We start from the raw sequence: 23,281 nt of genomic DNA on the forward strand, positions 1-23,281 counted from the left end.
GCTCAATTGCACGAGATTGCAAAGCTCAAGGAAAAGCTTGTGTTGAAGGAAGCTAAAGAAACCATATGGCCAATGCTTCAAGACAAAGTGGATTAATACACAAGTTATCATGTGATAGACTTGCTTTTGAAAAGAATAGTTTAGACTCAGAATAATAAGTCAAAATTCTATCTCTCAAATCCACACCCAAGAATAAAGTTGGGAAGAATGCAAAGAAGCATATAAAAAAGTTATCTCCCATTCCTCATAGTGGATGCCACTATTGCAATGACCTGGATCATTAGGTCCACATTTGCCAAGTAAAGAACACAAATGATATCAAACAAAGATGGGTACCCGAGCCAACCCAAAAATTGGGCAAACAAATTTGGAAACCCAAGCCACCTAGTGCAACAAATGTCATCCAAAAGGGACCTACCTAACTTAAAATGGATCTCTAAGGGTTAAATGTTTTATGATGTAGGTATGTCTTCAAGCTAAGGCATTGAAAAATGTTTGGATTTTGGATAGCAGTTACCGAGGCACATGACCGATGATAAGAAGAAGTTCATTGAACTCAAACCTAAAGATGGTGGTCATGTAACTTTTGGAGCCAATAGTAAAGGTACTATAAAAGGAAATGGTGTACCTCTTTGATAACCAAAGTATACTATGTAGAAGGGTTGATGCACGATTTACTTAGCATTAGTCAATTTTGTGATGAAATAAATAAAGTTTCATTTGAAAAAGGCTAATGCTTAGTAAAGAACTAAAATGATGAACTAGTTCTATAGGGACATAGAAATAGGAACCTCTATGTTGCTAACATAATTATTTTATGCTCAACTAGTGCCATCTGTTTAGGTGCAAAAAACGATGAATCTTGATTATGGCATATGAGACTAGAACATATAAGAATAGATTCCTTGAACAAATTAGTGAAGAAAAACTTAGTGAGAGGACTACCAGATAAAAAAATTATCAGAGAGACCTTGTTATTCTTGCCAACTTGGAAAGCAACACAAAATTTCTTTCAAACCTAAGAATATAGTTTCAACCTCTCGTTCTCTTCAACTAATCCACATGGATTTAGTTGGACCTACTCGAACTTAAGCCTAAATAGGAAGCATCTCACCTAAGTGGTAGTAGATGATTATTCGAGGTTCACATGGGTAAATTTCCTAGCTCATAAGGATGGTGCTTTTCTGGCCTTTGCCAAACTATGTGAAAAAAATTCAAAAAGACCAAGGCTATAACATTGTCAAAATTAGATTTTGAAAATTCACACTTCAAAGAATATTGTTCAAAGCATGGTATAGACCATATATTTTCAGCTCCTCGAACTCTTCAACAAAATGGTATTGTTGAGAGAAGAAACCGAATCTTAATTGAAATGGCTAGAGTTTTGCTTCACGCATACAACATGCCACCTAGGGTTCAGGCCAAATCTATAAAAATAACATGTTATATCATAAACTGAGTTAGCATAAGTCCTCTTCTCAACAAAACTCCATATGAGTTGTATACGAATTTTGAACCTTTGGACGCAAAGTGTTCATATTGTATGAACCAAAGGAAAAACTAGGGGGGTTTGACTCTAGGGTTAATATAGGAATTTTATTGGGTTATTCAACTCATAGCAAAACATATTGAGTTTATAACAAAACATCTATGAGAGTTGAGGAGTCGGTACATGTTGAGTTTGACGAGTCCAATTTGCCAAATCCAACCCCAACTCCAATTTCTAATGATGAAGAGGGAAACCCCTTTGATTCATCCTTGGGATCTCAACCTCAAGACCAAAATCTTGAAGAAAACCCAAATCACATGAATAACCAAGAAGAGCCACTTATGGAGCCAAAGAACTATAGGTTCATGAATGGTCATCCTTTAGAACAAATTATTGGTGACCCTTAAAACAAAATTGTAACTAGAAGAGCAACTCATGAAACTATGACAAATAGTGCCTTCCTTTCTCAAATTAACCCAAAAAAGCTTTGTTGAAGCCTAAAAAGATGATTATCGGATCATGGCAATGCAAGAAGAATTGAATCAATTTGAAAGAAAAAGTTTTGATTCTTATAACTAAACCCCAAAATCAATAAGTCGTAGGAACAAAATGGGTTTTTAGGAACAAAGTCATTGAGGAAAACCAAGTAGTGAGAAAAAAGGCTAGGTTAGTTACCAAGGGATATAACCATGAAGAATGTATTGATTTCGAAGAAACCTATGCACTCGTGGCAAGACTAGAGGCAATTCGAATCCTCTTACCTATGTATGTCACATTAAGATAAAATTGTACCAAATGGATGTAAAAAGGGCATTCTTGAATGGGTACATTCAAGAAGATGTCTAAGTTGAACAACCCGAAGATTTTGAAGACTTGAGAAAGCTTTACCATATATGCAAACTACATAAAAACTTTACATGGGTTAAAGCAAGCTCCTAAAGTGTGGTATAAAAGATTGTGCAAATTCTTAGAAAAGAATAGCTATAAGAGAGGCAGTGTAGATAAGACTTTGTTTGTAAAGAACAATTATCAAAATTTGATTATCGTTCAAATTTATGTGGATGATATCGTATTTGGTACTACAAAGCCCTCTTAATGTCAAGAATTTGCTAGTGTAATGGAGAATGAGTTTGAAATGTGTTTAAAGGGTGAAATCACATTTTTCGTTGGACTTCAAGTAATTGAAACCAATAATGACACATTCATAAACTAGTCCAAATACACTAAGGGATTGTTTAAGAGATTTAACTTTAAAAATCTTAAGTCAATTAGCACACTCATGAATTCTTCCTTGAAACTTGACTCAGACAAGTCTAATAGGACCATAGATAAAACATTGTACAGAAGTATGATAGGATCCCTACTTTACCTTTCAGCCAGTAGACCGGATATAATGTTCATGGTATGCCTATGTACTAGATTTCAATCCGATCCTAGAGAACTCACTTCTGGGAACACCAAATTTAGGTTTTTGGTACTTAAAACTTTTCATCCATTGATCTAGTAGTTAATCTGATGCTAATTTTGTCTGTTGCAAAATTGATAGAAAGAGTACGAGTGGTAGTTGCCAACTACTTGGAAATATGTTTGTCTCTTAGCTTTTCAAGAGACAACATTCAATAGCACTATCCGCCACTGAAGTTGAATACATTGCATGTGAAAGTTGTTGTGCTCAGCTTCTCTGGATGAAACAATAACTAGATGATTACAACATAGAGCAAAAATAAAGTTCAGTCCATTGTGACAACATGAGTGCCAGAAGTCTTAGTAAGAACCTGGTTTACCACTCTCAATCAAAACACATAGAGATTATACATCACTTAATTAGAGAATTGGTTGAGACCAAGTTTATTAGCATTGAATTTATTCCTTCAAAAAATAAATTAGCTAACATCTTTACAAAACCATTAGAATTTGACCATTTCTCTAAGCTTCGAGGAGAAATAGGCATAAGCAACCCACCTTGTTTCACTTAGGCTAAAAAAATATGAGCTTAAAGAACACATCCCACCTAAATAGTGCCAAAAGAGTGAAATGAAAATCAATAGATTACATTCCTGTCACTCTGCATAGGTCATTAATCAATCAACGTATATGGGTTGATAGATCAACTTGAACGATTGATCGATCAATCGAAATAGAATGATTGATTATTTGCAAATGGGAAGTTGAAGAATTTCAAAACGATTTTTAACCCAATTTCTTCACTCCGAATCACTTCCAAATCCTATTCCAATGTTTTCTAAGTGCTTCAACGATTGATGTTCGTTTGAACAATTTCCATTAGACACCTCTTCTCTTTTCTTCAATCATTTCAAATGGCTAGTTGAAGTGTCTATTTCAATCTCTTTTCTCTTTCCAGAGCATTCAACATCTATGACCTAGCCGTTCGGATGATCTATCGAACATATGCTTCCAATGACTTCTCTCTAATGGCTCGTTGAGCGGTCTCTCTTCAGTTGGACACTCTTTTTGAAGATATTTTTTTTACTTTTTCTCTTCATACTTTCATTGTCCTGACCATTCGGACATCTAGGCAAAAATACTCTAGCAATGGTTTTTTTTCTCCTACTTATAAGGTTGACTTCACTCTATCCGGACGGATGGGATGGTTGATTCCCAAGAAATTTCTCTCCCTTGTCTAGTCAAATGAATGTTGCTAGACCTTTCAAAGTGCAGGGGGAAAGTGGAAGGGAAAGTGAAGTACTTTCCTTAGGGAAAGTCAAGTACTGTTAGTGTTAGTGTGTGCAATGGAAAGTGCAGTATAAAGTACTTGTTAGCGTTAGTGTGCACAATGTAAAGTACAATGTACATTACTTGTTTGTGTTAGTGTACACAATGAAAAGTGTGGTGTAAAGTGTAGATAGATTATTTACTAAATAAAATATCTTTGTAGGTGACATTCATTGACGCAGAGGTGGTGGTTCGTTTCCCTCTTGTCTTCTACACCATTGCCTCAACTCTCTGGTTTTTCTTTTCTTAAAAATGCTTCCCAAACATAATAATTTATATTCCAATTTATTCCATTTTTAACTTGGTGAGGTTGTTGTGGATTGTTAAAATTTATTGAATTGTTGAAGAAGGCTAGACCAATTTTAAGGCATTCATATTGTGAAGCCTTTTAATGGACACAATCGGAGGGCTGAAGCGTAGAAGAGAAGAAATAGCACGGAGATGTCACTAGGGGTGGCTTCGAATCTAGCCGAATCACGAGCAGATCGAGTTCGGCTTGGTTCGATTCGGTATCTCTCGAGCTCGAGATTCGAAATTGGCTCGTTTGAGTTAACAAGCCAAGCTCGACCGAATCAAGGTTCGGCTGGAAAGCTCGCGAGCCAGCTCGTTAATGGGCGAGTCGTAGGATCGAGATCGAGAGGGGGGAGGGAATGTCGAGCCCCTCCCGTCTGCCGCTCTGGCCGCCTCTGTTGTCGTCGATAGCTCCTTGCTGGCCGCTACATCCCCTTCCCTCTGATTTCTTCCTCTTCCTCTGATTTCTTCACCTCCTCTGTTTCCGTCATCGTCGCCGGCGCCGCGCCTTCCCTCTGCATCGTCTTGACGGAAAACCAGAGTACAAAGAGATACCTAAGTTGGGAGAAAATAATTTCTCCCACCCAGCGTGTAGTCGATTTCGCACATGTGAAAGTCACACGTGCGAGATCATAAACAAGTAAAAAAAAAAAAAAAACTCTTTGTCCCCTTCCTCATGACTCTTGAAGAAATTGAAAAAACATTTTAGTATAAATACATTTCTAGAGACTATTAGAGGTTTTTTCAATAAATGTTGAAAAACATTTTTAGTAGAAATATAAGGACCATTAGTTCCTCATGTTTTTTGGAAACGTTTTTCTAATTAGAAAATTTTATTAAAAAATCATATAATTTTCTAAGTAAGATTTTCTTGCCAAGATGGGCTAGAAAATCGTATAGAAAAAATTTGAATAAGTATTTGACAGTTAATGTTATAACACTTTTAACATGAGGCAATTTTCATAGCAATTTTGTGTTTGACATTTTATTTGATTAAAATTTTATTGATAAGTATAGTAATATATTAGATTGATTATTAATTTTTATTTATTTCCCTAGAAGTGGCAATAAGAGGTCCATTTAAAATATTTCTTGTAATTTTCTAGTAAGTCTCTAATAGTAATAGGATTTTATTTAATGGTTTTTTTGGAAATGTGTATCCTAGGAAAAATATTTCTGGTTTTTCCTATAATATAAATTTTCAATCAGGGCACTAAGGAGGCCATAGTAAATTTATGGCCAGATTCAAAAATTACAAAATAAGCTAGACAATATTTGGGGTAAAAAATATTAGTATTGGTGGGTTCTAATCTATCATCGAGATTCAATATTGAACCTCCCCTATCATTCTTTTTTTAAAAATGTATGCATAATTTTATAGATAATTTATTTGGCATATATTTTATGTAGAGTATTAAATGTAGGTTAACCTTGAACTCGGCTAGAGCTCGAGTTTGAACTCGAATTCGGTTAAAATTATTAGGCTCGAGCTCGATTACAATTTTACGCTCGAGGCTAGGTCGGCTCGAGCTTGAGTTTGAAATCTGTAAATCAAGCTCTGATCGAACATAGGAAGGTTCAGACTCAATTGGATTCAATATTACCCTTATGCTCAATTTTAAGTAGAGGTCATGCCCAATTTTATGTAGAGGTCATACCCAATTTTATGTAAAATATATGCCCAATTTTATGTAAAATGTATGCCCAATTTTATGTAAAATGTATGTATATGTTATATACAATTTATTTGACATGTATTTTTTGAAAAGTTTTAAATGTATGTTGGAGCTCGAACATGAGACATGTAATTTTTGAAAAGTTTTAAATGTTGAAGCTTGAGCTCGGCTCGAACTCGGTTAAAATTATTGGACTCGTGCTGGATAACAATTTTAAGCTCGAGGCTAGGCTCGACTCAATGCCACCCCTGTTGAGAGGGTGAAAGTGTGCATATTATGAGCAAATCACGAATTGTTGGAACCGATAATTCGGTTCTTGACATGCCAACACATTCAACACCTCTCCTTTCTCTCCCTTCTATAAATACTTGTTTATCTTCTTCCTCTGTTTTCCGGTCTCTTCCAGTAGCTTCCGTGAAAAGAGTTATAGCAGAAGGTTATCGGTGCTGGGGATGACGAGAGGAAGGGAGTCGAGCGCTGGAGACAGGTCGCACAGAGGGCGATTGAAATCGCCGAAGGTCGATCGCGAACGAGAGATTTTTTTTTTCTCCAAAACCCTCGTTCGATAGAGCCTTCCCGACAGCCCGAGCCCGATGTAATTGAGGAAGGAAAAGTGAGTTTAGAGCTCGACCCCTCTAAATTGACTTTCTCTCCCACTATGCCTAAAACAGGGGAAAGTCAAATACATTGTAATTTACTTTCCCCTTGCACTTACGTTGGGCACTAACAACTTTTAACATATTTTACCAAGCAGACATTTCACTTACTTTGGGCACTAAAAGGGCCTTTTGTGTCCTTTTACGATGGGCCAATTGGACTACCCTTAGTGGGGCAAATGATTATGCTACCAAAAGTTTCTTTTGAGGCTTTTTTGTGTTATTATTGTATATTCATGTATATTATTAATAATTTGTACTTTTTATTTTCAAAATGATCTCATTGGGGATCCTGAGAGAGAGACTGACATATCAAGATCACAAACTCTATGTCGATAGAGTTCCTCTCTTTACATTTGAAAATTAATCCACAAATAACAAAACCATATTTATTAATTTCATTTAGCTTTCTTTACTTAGAACATAACAAGATTCCAAATAGATTGGCAACTACGAAGGCATATTTTCCTATCCACGACACTTGTAATGTATGTGAAACAAGTGGAGGGTGCTCGTGAACATTGACTGCACCTGAAGATAAGGAGCGGCTCTGTGAAGGTGACGCCTCGTACGCGCCATCCGCTTCTTAAATCACTCTTATGTACCAGTGATTTAGCAGTAGATGTCGGATGTCTTGATGATATCAGCTTTCTTGCTCTTCAAGTTTGCCCCTTCTCAACGTCTGGGATCCGATTCTCTTTTCTCCGTTGTCTGGTTCTATTTTAGTTTTCATTTATATATATTTCCATAGCCATGAAATTTGAAAAAAAGGATAGAATTTTGCGACTGCTTCATGCCAATCTCTTTGAGAGACAACTTGGATGATCACGAACCCTAAACTCAAAAGAGTGTTTTGCCATTTGATACTTTTGAGTTTTGGATGCTTGGCTACATCTCTGGGGGGACCTGCTCTTCGTTTCATTGTTAGTTCTTTCAGAAGTTATTGTCATTTGTTTGATGTCCCATTTAATGCCGTCATTTTGTCTCTCAAGCTGGGAAATCAATGCCCACCAGCCATTACTCCGTCCAAGATGGTGCGCGTTGTTTAAACTTTGAACCGTGTTCGTGGATGACGCTTGGGTTCCAGAAGATTAAGTATTGAGGTTCTTATAGTTGCTACCGATGCTTCCATGGGGTGGAATTACGTGCTGCTTAAGTGCAGCTGCTCTTTATCTCATAGGGAGGAGCAGTGGAAAGTATGTGTTTTCAGACTTATCGAATTAATGTTTGTTATTTTTTGGTTAAAATTTGGCTATTCTTGTGTAACATGTTCGAGTCCCCCTATTGTTTGGTGCTAATTGCTAGTTCTTTCTATACAGGGACGCTGAAATTCTCAAATCAGTTACCCGGGTCAGCCATTTGAAAGATTTGGGTAAGGAGGTTGTTTCAGCCTCACTCTGTTTTTCCAAAATCTTGGCGTTCCTGCTTTATATTTTCAAAACTTGGCAATTGTTTCATCGAGGGTTATCTTGGTCCAAGTTTTCTCATTTGAATGGTTGGATTCTAACAGTGATTATTGAGGTTTTTTCACCATTTTTAATTTACTAATGCAGATAGTTTTTGTATTTTTACTCATGCATTTTGATGTCTATATAGTCCGACCATTCTTATTCTTGCCTCTGGTGTTTAAGTATTAATTGTCTTATAGATCTCTGGGGTATAGCATTGTCTTTTAGAGCTGTGGAGTACAATTCTTTCTGAATTTTTTTTTTTATCAGAGCTCTTAAACTCATTCTCTGGATTTTTCAGCTGCATTTTCATTTAACTACTACTAAGTAATGTTTATGAATCTCTTTCATTCAATTTTGTTTTTCTCTCACTCTTAAATATTGGAGCGACTTCTAGTTTGTTTATTCCTAGGGGGTCTAACAAGTGATGACTACTACAAGCGCACTACACCCCTTTCCCTAGTGAGACTTGAACCCCTGATTGCACTCTAGAAAACCCCCATGTGTCCATTGAAGCAAAGTTCTAATTCACAAGCAATAAGTATTTTTGCAATTAAAAAATGATATGCCCAACTATTGGATTTTATAATATTTTCTCTCATTTTTTGCCTGCAGCACAAATTTTGGGTACAGCTTGCAAAGTGTTGCCATTGGTTGTCTCTGTTTCTGGACGTGTTGGCTCAGATACACCAATCAATTGTGAACACAGTGGTTTAAGAGGTGTAATTGTGGAAGAAACGGTAAGAGTTTTTGAAGTCGTAGTTTATTTGGGTGTATGGAGATATAAAAAGGTGCACGCTATTTTTTTTGGAAAACAATGAGGATATGTATTCCATATAGAAATTCCCAAGGGAGAGAAAAATACAAGCACGACGCTAACAAGATGAAACAGAAAACAAAAGCAGCTCCCCAGAAAGAAGAGCTAGGTCCAAGTCAAAGAGGAAGAGAGATTCCTTTAACAAGTCACTGCCTTGAAACCCCTTCCATAGCTAAGGTGTCGGCAACACTATTAGCATTTCTGAGGGTATGCTGCCAAGAAATACCCAGTGTTTTATATAACTCTTCAACTTCAAGTATATACATTAAGAAACATCCTGGGGAGTTTTTATTCCCACAGGCCCAACTAATGACCCCTGCAGAGTCCCCTTTCCCTTCTAATTTTAAAGCCATTCAGCGTGGCCAAGACACTCATGTGCTTTATACCTTTGCTGTATTTCTTTCTTATGTACATTTTACCTTAGATTAATCTAGAAACTCATGGGTCTGTGAAGTGATGGGCCTAGTGGTTCAGATTTTGTAGTTACCGTATTCAACGGAGATTATTTTGTGATTTTAGCCTTAAGAGTATTTGCTCACTATGTGACCTCAAAGCATATGATGATTGCCTAGTAGGTTATGCTCATCTTGTACTTGTAAAAAGATCTGTGGAATCTCAGAGCTTAGACAAATCATAATTGCAATAAATCATCTTTTTTCAGGCTGAACAACACTTTCTAAAGCATAATGATGCTGGGTCCTGGATACAAGACTCCGCTTTGATGCTCTCCATCAGTAAAGAAGTCCCTTGGTATCTGGTTAGTAGTTTTAATCTCTCTCTTTCACTCACTTCCACCCTTGATTGTAGTAATTACTTTGTTGAAGAAGTGAAAGCCATAACATTAACAGAATGATGTAAAAAAGCCATGATATTTTCTGGACTGTTTGCCATTTTTTAGAATTCAAAAAGGTTTTGTGTTGTGTGATGTCAGAGATTACATTGCTAGCTTAATTGGTCTTCCTTTCTGTTTCTCTGATTTTTTTAAAGAATTTTAACAGTGTCTCTTTGATTTGTCATTTCTAGTATATGAGTATTGTCAAGTTTTATGTTTGTGATTCATTTTTGTCATATACATAGCCCCTTTCATCAAGATTATGCTCCTGTTTCCTAATATCTGTGTTGTTTTGTTTGCCTTCATTATCATCTGAAGTGTGAATCTTGTTCTGTTTCTCGTCTCACTTGTGACCATGCTCTTGTGCTGCAAAGTTTTTGTGCTAAAACCACTCTTGACTTATTCTATTTTGTAATTCTGTAGGATGATGGGACTGGACGTGTATTTGTTGTGGGAGCCAAAGGAGCCACTGGTTTTGTGCTAACTGTTGCAAGTGAAGTCTTTGAGGAGTCAGGGCGGTCTCTTGTTCGTGGAACACTTGATTATCTCCAAGGTCTCAAGGTGTGGATACTTGGAATATGGTCACAATTATAAGTAAGAACATTTCTAAGTAGTTTGACTTTTGGCAACAATTATTTTTCCAGATGCTTGGAGTTAAGAGAATTGAGAGGGTGCTTCCTACGGGTACCTCTTTGACTGTTGTTGGAGAGGTAATCTTTTAATTCTAGCGAGATGAGAAGAAAATATTAATCATTTTCAAATAAACAGGCATCTACTTGCCTGTGTATTTTGTTACAAGGGTGTTGAAGAACACTAGTTGTGAATCCCTGCAATACATCTAATTGACTCAACTATATCACTTTCGTGTTTTTCATGCTATGCTATGTTAGGCTGTTAAGGATGATGTGGGGACAATTAGGATTCAGAGACCTCATAAAGGACCATTTTATGTTTCACCCAAAAGTATTGATCAGCTGATTGCTTATCTTGGCAACTGTGCAAGGTTGTTCTTTAAATTTCCATGGATTTATGCTCTTTATATTCAGAGTTTATTAGTTTATGCAGCCACTTAATAGAAATATTATCAACAGATGGTGCCAATATGCTTCTGTTGGTTTCACTGTATTTGGCGTTTATCTGATTGCCAAGCATGCTATCCGGGCCTTCATGGAAAGAAGGCGGCGTTGGGATTTGCAGAAAAGGTAATGAAATAGTTAGATTTTACTTTCTGTACCACTTTCTGCACCATTAAAAGATTTAAGTGGTATACTTTGAATTTCCTATCACATTTTCAGACAATGTTGTCTCACTTTCATTTAATCTCTGGCAAGTTGAGAGATCATGTTGAATTTGGAAGCACTTAGGTCTTGAGCAAAGTTTCATTTATACCTAGCAACTTAATTGCATATATGGAACTAAGGGCTGATTTCATGGTACCTGTGGAAGCTTTTGTAGCACCCCAGCCTGATGTGCCAATGTGCATTATGCTTTTTCAGTGAGCCCCATGGCTTTTTCACCCCTAGAAAGAGACATATGTTCCCTCGAATGGAACGAGGGCATTGTATCCATTATGCTTTTTGAAAATTTGAGAAAATAAGGAAAAATAAGAAGTCAGTAGAGAACAAGGAGAGAATAGAGAGATGGGAAGATTGCTATAGCAGCAGTCTCGTTAGGGGGTCAAGGATTGACCCCTAACCTCTTTTATTATTTTCCCTTAAGTGACTATTACACAAATACCAAAAATACCCCCCCTCATAATTTAATGTGTACAACAGCTTATATGAAGGAAGGGAAAAGAAAAAAATTACAACCATGTCCCTATTAAAAGCTGGACAACCTCAACTATCTCTAATATTTAAACTACCTACTTGTGGAATGACTAAACTACCCTTAACTTTTAATACTACTTTGCAAGCTAGAGCTTATATATCAAATAGGCCCAGTTTGTCATAAAAATTACTAAAATCTCATTTTCCAACTGTCAGTGTGAATACATCCTCAATTTGTTTTGTGGTTCCGACATATGGAGCAACGATTTTCCCACTTATCATTACTTCATGCGCAAAATGAAGATCAACCTTTATATGTTTTGTTCTCTCATAAAAACAAGGTTACATGCGATAAAGATAGCTGCTCGATAGTGACATTTTAGTACCATTGGATCTTTAGAGGTAAGTTTAACTCTTTTAAAACTGATTTCACCGACATAAGTTCATTCATTGTATGAGCCATAACATAATATTCTGCCTTAGATCTTGAACGAGTTGTAACATTCTGCCTTTTGCTCTTCCAACTTATGAGATTTCCTCCAACAAACACACAAAACTTTATAGTAGACTTGTTGTCCATTTGACTACCCTTCGACCTCTAAGTGTTCATAGGGTGTATAGAGTAACCCTTTACAAGGGGCTCACATTAAATAATGCAATATTCTCTAAGCTGCTTCAAGATGAACTTTGCGAAGACTTTCCATGAATTGACTCACTACATCTACTGAAAACAAGATGTCTGGCCTGGTCATTGTTGCATAAATCAATTGGTACATGTCTCTCTTAGGGATTCTCTTCAACTCTCTTCATCAAACTAATTTTGATCAACTTCCATAGGACTCTCTACTGGTTTAGCTCTTGGCAAACCATACTCTTGCAACATATCGATAACATACTTTATTTGTGATAAAAATACTCCTTCCTTGCTCTTGGCAATCTCAATTCCTATGATGTATTTCAATGAACCAAGGTCCTTGGTCTCAATTTCCTTAGTTACTTTAGACAAAAACAATATCATCTGCATATACTACAAGTACTTCAAGTTTGGAGGGCCTATGTAAAACAAACAAGGAATGATCGTAGTGATTCCTTGCAAAACCAAAGGCTGTAACAACTTTATGAAATTTGTCAAACCACACTTTGGACTTTGAGTCGAAGCATAGATGGATTTATGCAATTTACATACCTTCTTATTCTCGCTCTAAGCAACATACATGGGAAGTTGTTCCATATAAACTTCCTGCTATAGATCACCTTATAAGAATTATTTTTAATATCTAATTGATATAAGGGTCATCCCTTATTTTTTGCAACATAATTTAAAATATGAGCAATACTTATGTAGGCCATTGGAGAAAAAGTGTCAAAAACATCTACACCATAAGTTTGACTGTAACCTTTTGTAACCAATCTTGCCTTATAATACTCAACTATTCCATCAACATTTTGATTAATTGTATACACCCATGGCACCAAAACAACCACATATGTGAGAAGATCAACCGAAGTCCATGTTCATATAGTTTGAAGTGCATCTATTTCATCATCTATAGCATTCTTCCACTCAGGCAAAGACAAGACATCCCGCACTTTAGTCAGAATAGAAATACTAGCGAAGGACACATGAAAGGATTGAAATTTAAGTGATAATCCATGAAAGGAAACATATCTATAGATAGGATGTCCTGTACCTTATCTTTGGACAATTGGAAGATGTAAGTCATCGAAGATAGGAGTCATAGATTTGGAGGAAGAAAGTCTAGGTAAATCAGTCATGGATGGATGTGTGCCTGATTCTATGCTTTGCTGCTTCTAGGGGTGGCATCGAGCCGAGCCCAAACTTGCCTATGTTCGAGCCGAGCCTGATTTAAATATTTCGAACTCGAGCTCGAGCCCAATAATTTTAACCGAGTTCGAGTCGAGCTCGAGCTTCAACATTCATTTAAAACTTTTCAAAAATTACATGTCTCAAGTTCGAGCTCCAACATACATTTAAAATTTTTCAAAAAATACATGTCAAATAAATTGTATATAACATTATTTCTCCCAACTTAGGTAACTCTCTCTGGACTCTGGTTTTCCGCCGAGACGACGGGGAGTGAAGGTGCAGCGCCAGCGAGGACCTGTCGTCGGCGACACAAAGGCTACAGCAACAAAGGAGGCGAAGAAATCGGTGGAAGAGGAAGAAATTGCAGGGAAGGGGATGTAGCAGCCGGCGAGGAGTTGTCGACGGTTACAGAGTGGCGGACGGGAGGGGGTCGGCATTCCCCCCCACCCCCTTCCACCTTCTCCCCCGCTCCTGCGACTCGCCCGTTAATGAGTCGGCTCGCGAGCTTTCAAGCCGAACCTTGATTCGGTCGAGCTCGGCTCGCGAGCTTTCAAGCCGAACCTTGATTCGGTCGAGCTCGGCTCGTTAACTCAAACGAGCCGTATCTGGATCTCGAACTCGGTTCGAGATCCAAGTATACCGAATCGAACCGAGTCGAGCTCGAGCCGCTCGCTTCAAAGCCACCCCTAGCTGCTTCATTTTCACCTTCTGACACTAATAGACCTGTAATGGTTTATCCTAAGGTGGAGCGGAAGACACGGTGGGGCCCATAACTGGTGGCGGTAAAGAAAACTCAAGAAATACAACAAGAGCAGATATAGACTCAGAAGATATAGAAAGATACGGTGTACTAAAAAATGTTATATTGTAGAAATATAAGTCTTCTTGTTCTTAGGATCATAATACTTATACCATATCTGAACATGAGGATAACCAAGGAAAACACATTGAATAGCTCGAGGAGACAACTTATCATTACTTGGGCCGATCGAGTGAACAAAACATAGTGAACCAAACACACAAGGTGCTACTTCAAACAATGTGCAAGTAGGTTTAAGTACCTGCATTGCTACTCTTCCCCCCAAAATTGAAGAGGGCCATTTGGTTAATCAAAACAATCGGATATTCAACTTCAAGGCTAGCAACCCGGATAATATAGCTTCTCAGGCAGTGGGCCTTATCTCAAGTTGGCTACATTCTAGGAAGGAGTTTGCTTCTCTATTAGGCGTCTCCCTTGGAGAAAATTGGGGCTTGATTGCGCACATGGCGGGCCCCTATAGGAATCCGGTTATGGCCACCTGGGATCCTCCCCCTTACGATTGCACCAAACTCAATTTTGACGGCAGTGCTTTAGGCTGTCCTAGGCCGGGTGGAGCTAGTGGTGTTTTCAGAGACAACAGTGGAGACCCTATTCTATCTTATGCAGGGTCGGTAGGTATTGCTGATTCAAATACTGCTGAATTGAGTGCTCTTCTATTTAGCCTCCAAATCTTTAAAGAGCGACTTCATGGCAATCTGATTATCGAAGGCGACTCAAAGACTGTCATCAGCTGGTGTTCAAAAGATAGCTCCCCTCTTTGGTGCCTTTGGCCAATCACTGATTGTATTGCTGACATTGTGTCATCTATTCATTGTAATTGGAACCTCATTCTTAGATCGGCCAATTCTTTGGCTGATAAATTGGCTAAATTCGGAACCTCCTAGCAATCTCTCATTGTTTGGGAAGGCTTCCCCTCTTGTAATCTGCTCGTTTGAGCTCTCATAATAAAATTCAGCATCATTTTAAAAAAAAGAAGATGTCAAATAGCATCTTCCCCAAACAACTTAGGCACATTCATCTGGAATAAAAGAGTATGTGCCACCTCTAGGAGATGTCTATTTTATATTTTGAAACTTCATTTTGTTGAAGGATATAAACACATGAAGATTGATGAGTAATTCCATGCGAAACACAAAAAGACAAAAAATTATGATTCATGAACTCAAGACCATTATGTGAACGGAAAATACAAATTGAAGCACCAAATTGATTTCTTCTTTTATTAAAAAATTGGATAAATACATAAAAGACTTGAGATTTCTCCTGAAAGAGGTACAGCCAAGTTACTCAATTGTAATAGTCTATGAAAGTTCCAATATATTGGAAACTAAACGAATAGGAAGTCACGGACTCCAATCATTTGAATGAACTAATTCAAATGCACTTTGACTCTGACTTCCATTCAAGGGAAAAGAATTTCTGTGGTACTTGCAAGTTAACACAACCTACACTCAAATGACAAATTTTAAGGCCATAAAGGAAGAAGCTGACAGGGTTTCAATGTAGATGGATGTCCTAACTGCAAATGCCACAAGAAGGGAGTCACAACAACAACCTTATAGTGCAGTAGATTGATTGTGTGAAACTGCATCCAAGTAGTAACCCCTTACTTCTCATGCTTGGAACTAATCGTCCTCTTTATTTGCAAATCCTGAAATACATAATAGGAAGGTAAAAAATATAACATAACGATTTAAGGATTTTGTGAGTTGACTCGTTGATAACAAATGAACAGGAAAATTTGGGACATATAAAACTAAACACAAAAGAAGCTGAGGTGTAGGATGTGCTACAGCTTCATCTTTGACAAATGAAGAAGTTCCATCTGCTAACTTAATAGACTTACAAGAGGAAGAAGAGGATAAATCAGAAAACATGGAGGGCAGACCTGACATGTGGGCTGATGCCCAGTCATAGAGATGCCAACAACATATGAAGCGGAGAGGTGCCTGATGTTGATAAGTGGCATTGGCCAAGGAAGATGTGCTGGCCGCAAAAAGGAATAGATGTAGGAGTAGACACACTGGAGTTGGCCCATGCTGGTTAGCCAAATTTATCTCACAACTGGTCGGAATTATGGTTGGACCTACCACAGTGTAGGCACCTTCCTCCACAACCACTTCTGTCATGACCATGTCCTCAACCTCCCCCTCTTTCTCTAAATGACTTTGATCTAGTGGGGTTGAGGATAGATTAAGGGCAACAAGATCTGAAATTTTAGTTTCTCTACATCCCTCGGACATAATAGCATTTTTAGCTCTTAACCTCGTTGCATGCTTTCTCAGGTGTGGTAACATCATCATTGGTTAACGACCATGTGCGTAAAGCATCATATCAAACTCCAAACCATCCCAACGAGCAACTTGAATTTTTCTTTATTTCTCTCTAAATTTTGTAGGCTCTATGGTGAAGGGATGAAAGATTGCAACTTCTTGCAATACTCTATGCATTTGTGTAAAATACTGTGGAACAGTCTTTTCACCTCTACCCATACTAAAGAATTTCACATATAAGTCATAAGCATGGGATAAATTGCTTTCTTGAGCAAAACTTGATTCAAGAGTTTTCCACATGTCTTTGGCTATATTACAGCTCATCACTTGATCACTTACATGTTTGCATAAAATTCAGCGTCTAAGTCTGTATTTGATGTTCCTCCGTCTTCCAATCCTCAATCATAGGATTAGGGGGGGGGGGGGGGGGGGGGGGTCCTCAAGAATATACTTTGCTTTTCTCTTTGCAATCAAGAACTTCTTGACAGCTCTAGACCAATTTAAGTAGTTAGATCCATTCAACTTTTTTTCTTTTTTTTTTTTTGGATGAAGTCAGATTATATTCCTGCAAACAACAAATTACAAGAAGTTAAGCTAAAGGAGCACTCCCTTAACAACAAGAGATTGGAGAGAGGCTCCTTGCTTGGCTAGAGAGTCAGTAAAATCGTGTGCTGAACTCAGAATATGGGACCATTCACAGTTAAGAGAATATACAATATTCAACAATTTCATGAAAGACGACCATTGTCGCCAAGGAGGGTCAGCAAGGTTGGAGCACCATCTGGTTACGACTTTGGAATACCCTTCAATAACAAGAGGGCCACGAAGGTGGTAAAGAAGACAATGAGCCCTTGGAGAAGGGCGAGCAATTCAATGGAGGTGGAAATCAGAGATCCCCATTGGGCCGAAGTAGGTGATGAGCACAATGCCTTCAGAGTTTCTGATGACCCCCTAAAAACCTGCAAAACCCGGATTGCCGCGTGTGTTGCCTTCAAAATTGAGTTTAAGAGTGCAAGAGATAGGTGGCTTCCATGCTTCTACAAAATGATGAGGGGAGTCGGACATGAAGGCCATAATACACCAGATGATATGAAAGGGAGTCTCTGATGATGGCAAACTCCTTGCACGTATGGCACCATGAGGATATATGGCCAATGTTGCAGTTGGAGATGTCCTCAGTACTTCTGAATTTGTAGTTGAACCTCCTATTGTATCTCTCCTTCTAGATGCCCAATGGGATATGTGCTAGGCAAGTTGAGAGAATGATTTTTCCCAACTTTAGAATGTGAGTGCCGAGAATCATCTGGCAAGCTCCAAGGAGATCATTAGGAAAGCAGAGTTGAGCAAGTGAGTCCATCCATACTCTCCAAGTATAGGGGCAGTGGAGCAGGAGATGAGGGACAATTTCCTTAGCGTCATTGCAGAGTGGACCTAGCACACAGGGGTGACATTACCCCTTTTCCATAGATTATCCACCTTTAGGATCTTGTTGAGAAGAGTGCACCAAAGAAAGAAACGGACTTTTAGAAGGGTAGATAGACACCAAGCAGGAGCTACTCCATGTTGTTCTGCATTTTGGGTCCAACCGCTAAGAAGTTGTAAGCCGAGGAAACCAAAAAAATGCCACTGTCATCATGCCTCCAAACAATTTTGTCCTGTGCATGGTCTTGGATTCAGGTTGGTTGAAGACCACCTAAGAGAGTGGAGACCACTTGAGCCTTGGTGTCATTTAATCCCCGTTGAAATTGAAAATTCCAGTAGGCGTTGGGGCTCCTCTTGGTGGATTGGGGATCCAGCATACAAGAGATATGAATAGAGCTCTCTTGCTCAAATGGATATGGAAGTTCGACTCTTCTCCAAAGACAATTTGGAGACCATGACACTGCCAAGCTGGGGTGGACAGAGCCCAGGTGGAATGTTGGGGGACGATGCCAAAGCTTTCCCCCTTTGGAAATCTCTCTATCCCCTTCTCCGGACCTTTGGGAGTGGTATTCGGTTCTATATAGTGATGGAACAAAGCTACGATTCTTGACTGACTGGTGGCATGGCAATGTCCCCTTGTGCAACAGCTACGAAACTTTGAAGTGAATAAGCACATGCCAAACTGTAACTGTTGCTGACCCTTGTGGGCCCACTGTGCAGATACACCACTAGGGTTTATAAAACACTATTTCAGTACTGAGAGTCCTTAAAAATCCACCAATTACTTCAATTAACCTATAAACAACGGCTTGAAAGCATCCAAAGGTGTTTGCGCAGGCACACTTGTGCCACGGAGAGGGTGATGCAGGCATAGGTCTTGTAGGCCACCCTTCGACACTTCATCCAATCCTTGAAGGATCACAAATACATATACTAACTGCTTTATAAAGCGGCACAAGCACAGGTTAAGGGAAAACATACTAACCTTTAAAATCATCCAGCAGAAAAAATTGAAAAATAACACCTGGAGAGGAGTTGCAGGCTTCAGGAAGAGAGAACGATGATCTGAAAGCCATTCTCTATGGATTGGATTGTTCTAATACCATAAAAAGTTGAGAAAATGAGGACAAATAAGAAGAAAGAAGAAAAGAAGGAGAGAATAGAGAGACGGGAAGACTGCGATGAGCAGCAGTTTCATTAGGGGTCTAGGATCGACCCCTAACCTCTTTTATTATCTTCTCTTAAGTGGGTGTTACACAAAGACCAAATACCCCTCATAACATAATGTGTACAGCAGCTCATATGCAGGAAGGAAAAAGAAGAAAAAATTACAACTCTAAACCTTTTTAATTATCTTCACTTAACTGGGTATTACACAAAGACCAAAATACCACTCCTAACTTAACGTGTACAGCAGCTTATATGAGGGAAGGAAAAAAACAAAATTATAAGGTTGTCCCTTCAAAATACATATTAAAAGCTGGACAACCTCAGCACCTCTAATATCTAAATTATTTACATGTAATGACTAAACTACCCCTGACTTTTAACTTCTGAAATCCTTTTTCACGTCTTGGATAATTTGTTTATTCATTCTTTGAGCATTTTTGAGTTCCTATATGATCATTTTCTCTGCTTTCAAATTCATACCACCATTAGGAGAACAAAACAAAGTGAATTCTCTGTCTGCCTTGTTTTTTATGTCATTTGTAATCCTTTTTAATATTCCAGGGTTCTTGCTGCAGCTGCACAACGTCTAGGGCAGGAAACTGAAGGTAGAGTGTGCCAAATTTGAATCCTTCCTTAATTCTTTATAATTTCTGTTGTACTCATTGAACTTGGCTGTTCTTCAGATGAGAAGTCTGATAGTGGGGGAGATACTGCAAAAAGGGACCGATTGCCTGATCTATGTGTGATATGCCTTGAACAGGACTATAATGCTGTTTTTGTGCCGTAAGTTCCTAATTGATTCTTGCCTCATTTATTTTTAAGAAGAGGTCCCTGTTTGTCTAAAAACTTCTAGAGTCTTAATTTTTTTGCCATAATGACATAAACATAGTAGATGTCATATGTAAATTATGCACATCTAACATGGAAGAGACATACATTACATGCTGTATTCCATTGGCACCTGCTTGAATTGGTCTGTAATGGTGCACCTCCAATTGATTTTACTGGTGGCTGTAATGTCACACAAATGAAGATTAATTTCCTATATGTATCACTTGAATCATGATATTTCAAGCCAAATCAGAGTAGCTGCTGGAAAGTTCAAGTTAGTGGCTTGGATTTTCTCCACGGTGGTTTAAAAGTGATTATTTTGCCACCATCATGGTAGAAGGTCGTCTGAGAATTTCTATGTTTTGAAACTTGTGTTTGGAGGACTGCAGAATGAGTCAGTGATTTATGTGCACTCTAGAAGTTGACTCTGTTTGTTACCTATGGAAAAGGTTCAGTTTCTTAGAACTTTAAAAGAACTAGATGAAGTAAATTATTAGAAGAAGCATTAGGAATACATGGTGGGTTAAATCGGGAACCTGACTCAACCTGCCCTGCTTAAATTGGGGACAGGATGCTTTCCCGCACTGTTGGGTGGCAATAGAGTGTGCTGGAAAATTCCACCGGGGCTTGGGAAGGGGACAAGATTGGCCAACCCTTCCCCATGGGGTGGCTCCATATAAAAAGAAGTGGGGAAGGGGCTGTGACAACACAGAGAGACAAGAAGGGAGACAAAAGCCTTCCCCTCCCACTGCCCTCTTGTCCTAGTTCCTGTCATGGCAGGGATGGGGCATTGTGGTTGGGGACAAGGTGGGGCCTCAGGGTAGTGACCTGATTAATTGCTAACCCTAGAAGGTGTGAATAAGTTTAAATACTTCTCTCTCTCTCTCTCTCTCTCTCTCCTGGGAAAAGGTAATTGACAGCTACCCCTCCCATCAATCAATTTTGTGACTGTGACCATTTCACATTCTATGACTTTGTTAATTGCCAATCAGTTCAGAAACTGTTACAAGGCACATTGCAAATGTTGTGCTGTCTAACGGTGTGACCTTGGATAAGGACGCATGGGCACAAATACCATGGATGATAGGAACTTCAAAAAAATATTGTTCATAAGATAATAATGTTTAAATTTCTTAACATCTTCAAAAAACTTTTTTCTCTCTTACGATTTGAGTACAATAATGGAGGATTTGATGCTTTAGTTACCAGTATTTTAGGTTCAAAAAGTTGCATGTTGTGCGGGAGCTTAAGATGATACTATACAGTTTGTTTCTTAAGATAATACTGAAAAAGTATTTTAGGTTCGAAATTAAGTTTATCTGAAGGCTTTCTTGTACTTATAGATGTTTGGCACTAAACATGATATGAAGTTTCTAAATTAAGTTTATCTGAAGGCTTTCTTTTATATGAAGTTCCTGATCATATTCTTTAAAGATATACCCAACAGATTCCTTATGCACTTCCACCTATTGGCATGGTTATGAATTGTGTGATATCTTTTCTCCCAATAAAACGGGCCTACAGTAAATCTTTTAGAGTACAAAAAGTATCAGGAACTTTATATTCAGTGGTGACTACATTTCAGTGAAGAGTTCGCTTTGAGTGAAAATCATTTGGGGGTGATTTGTTACTTTTAACCCCAAAACAGGGTTACTAACAATTTGTTCTAACAATGAGTCGAGCAACGAAGATGCAAATGGGTATTTAAAACATAATTATAAGAGATGTAAAGATTCAAAAGTTTTCAAATATTGGGTATACTTGATGTAAATGGGCGTTATTTGCGGTTTAGTTGTTTCAACTTCAATTCTTGAGGTTAGCTCTGGAAGATATCTGGGCTTGCAAATTTTGTACAACAAAGTAGTAATTCATTGTCTGAAAAAAAAAATCAAAATAAAAAAATTCATTGTCTGAAAATTAATTTGATATCTGTCTTTGTTTGTGGTGCATTTTGGGGGTAAGCCCAATATTATCTTTAATTTCACACTTGGAATCTGGTTTTCCCCAAATGTAAGAGGAACAAGGAGAGAACTTTTGACTAAAAGCTGGTGACGCTGTTAAAAGTTGCTTTTTTGTTTTGTTTATTCTGGGAGCATTGAGAATCTCCCCAATGTGGTTATTGAGTCAAAATCCAATCCGCAGAGTTGATTTTGTTCTGCTGATAGTGATGTGAAAAAGTGTTTGATGAGATATGTGAAATTTCAGGTGTGGACACATGTGCTGTTGTATGGTATGCTGTTCTCATTTGACGAGCTGCCCTCTCTGCCGGCGACGGATCGAGCAGGTTGTGAGGACATTCCGCCACTGAGAACTGACGGATGCAGCTGCCTGTAAAGGATACATCTTGCTGTAAAACAACTCGTACAACATCTGGAGGACCCCAAGTCAGTGATGTGTGAAAAACTGGGTAGGATTTGATGCTAGGAGTGGCGTTTTGTTGCTTACCTGGAAAAAAATAGTGCTTTCTTTGACCCTATTGGATCCACACTCGAATTGGTCCTTCATGGCCGTTGATACTTCTGTAAATAGTGAGATTATTATTCTCGTGTAGAATATTCCTCATCTTTCTTGCTGGTTTTGGTTCCACTGATGTCAAACATGTTCGGTAATGGATGCTTTTGTAACATATGTTGTCATCTTCCGCGGTTTCTGTCATTCCCTTTATGGTGGTTTGGTGTCCGATCATTGGATTGAGCTTTTGCAGAACAAAGATGGAAAGTGCCAGCTGCAAGGAATAGGTTCCCTGACCATGTCTCTGATACTTTTAAGTAGTTTTTGCTTCCCTGTGATCTTCTTATCTTCATGTAATCCTTGACCTTTGATGTGATCTTAATCGGTCGTTAAGGCTCCTGCCTCAAAAAGCTTTCCTAGGAGCCTTCTTTGGGAATTCTGTTAGTCTCAAGGAGCTAGAATGTTGTTAACGCCTCTTGAAGAAACTGGTGGAGAATATATTTTGATATCACTGAGTGACTGCAATGGAAGCAGTGGGAACCGGCGAGGTTTTAAAACTGTTTTTCCGAAAAGGTGAGTACTGAGAAGTGCATGATAATTACTCTCAAGTCTCAAGTGATAATTACTTCAATTTTTTGTTTTAAAGAAAGAGAATCTACCTCTTCTACGCTTGCCTCCAGGATATTGAAGCCTCTGAAGATTGAAGAGATGAGAGTAGATGAAATTTGCTAATCTTACTGAAGGGCATAGGTGAACAAGTGTACTACTCATTCTC

At 38.3% G+C, this 23,281-nt stretch overlaps 1 protein-coding gene across 2 annotated transcripts; it reads left to right on the top strand.

The window, feature by feature from the left end:
- The first annotated feature begins 7,420 nt into the window (after positions 1-7,420).
- Positions 7,421-23,040, top strand: LOC137958819 (E3 ubiquitin-protein ligase SP1-like). Of its 2 annotated transcripts, XM_068805972.1 has the most exons (11): positions 7,432-8,041; positions 8,165-8,217; positions 8,909-9,033; positions 9,772-9,867; positions 10,366-10,503; positions 10,587-10,652; positions 10,833-10,945; positions 11,034-11,144; positions 19,786-19,829; positions 19,908-20,007; positions 22,261-23,040. In XM_068805972.1, exons 1-11 carry the CDS (start codon positions 7,968-7,970, stop codon positions 22,361-22,363), a joined length of 1,023 nt encoding a protein of 340 aa, XP_068662073.1. In that variant the 5' UTR covers positions 7,432-7,967; the 3' UTR covers positions 22,364-23,040. The 2 variants fall into 2 exon arrangements, with proteins under 2 accessions (XP_068662074.1, XP_068662073.1); XM_068805973.1 differs by lacking the exon at positions 19,908-20,007 and having other exon boundaries at positions 7,421-8,041.
- The last annotated feature ends 241 nt before the right edge of the window (positions 23,041-23,281 follow it).

This window comes from Aristolochia californica, unplaced genomic scaffold (assembly GCF_029961685.1).
Source record: "Aristolochia californica isolate CCGP_79_NKW_82.1479 unplaced genomic scaffold, dmAriCali1.0.hap1 SCAF_3, whole genome shotgun sequence".
NCBI classification, from domain to species: Eukaryota; Viridiplantae; Streptophyta; class Magnoliopsida; order Piperales; family Aristolochiaceae; genus Aristolochia; species Aristolochia californica.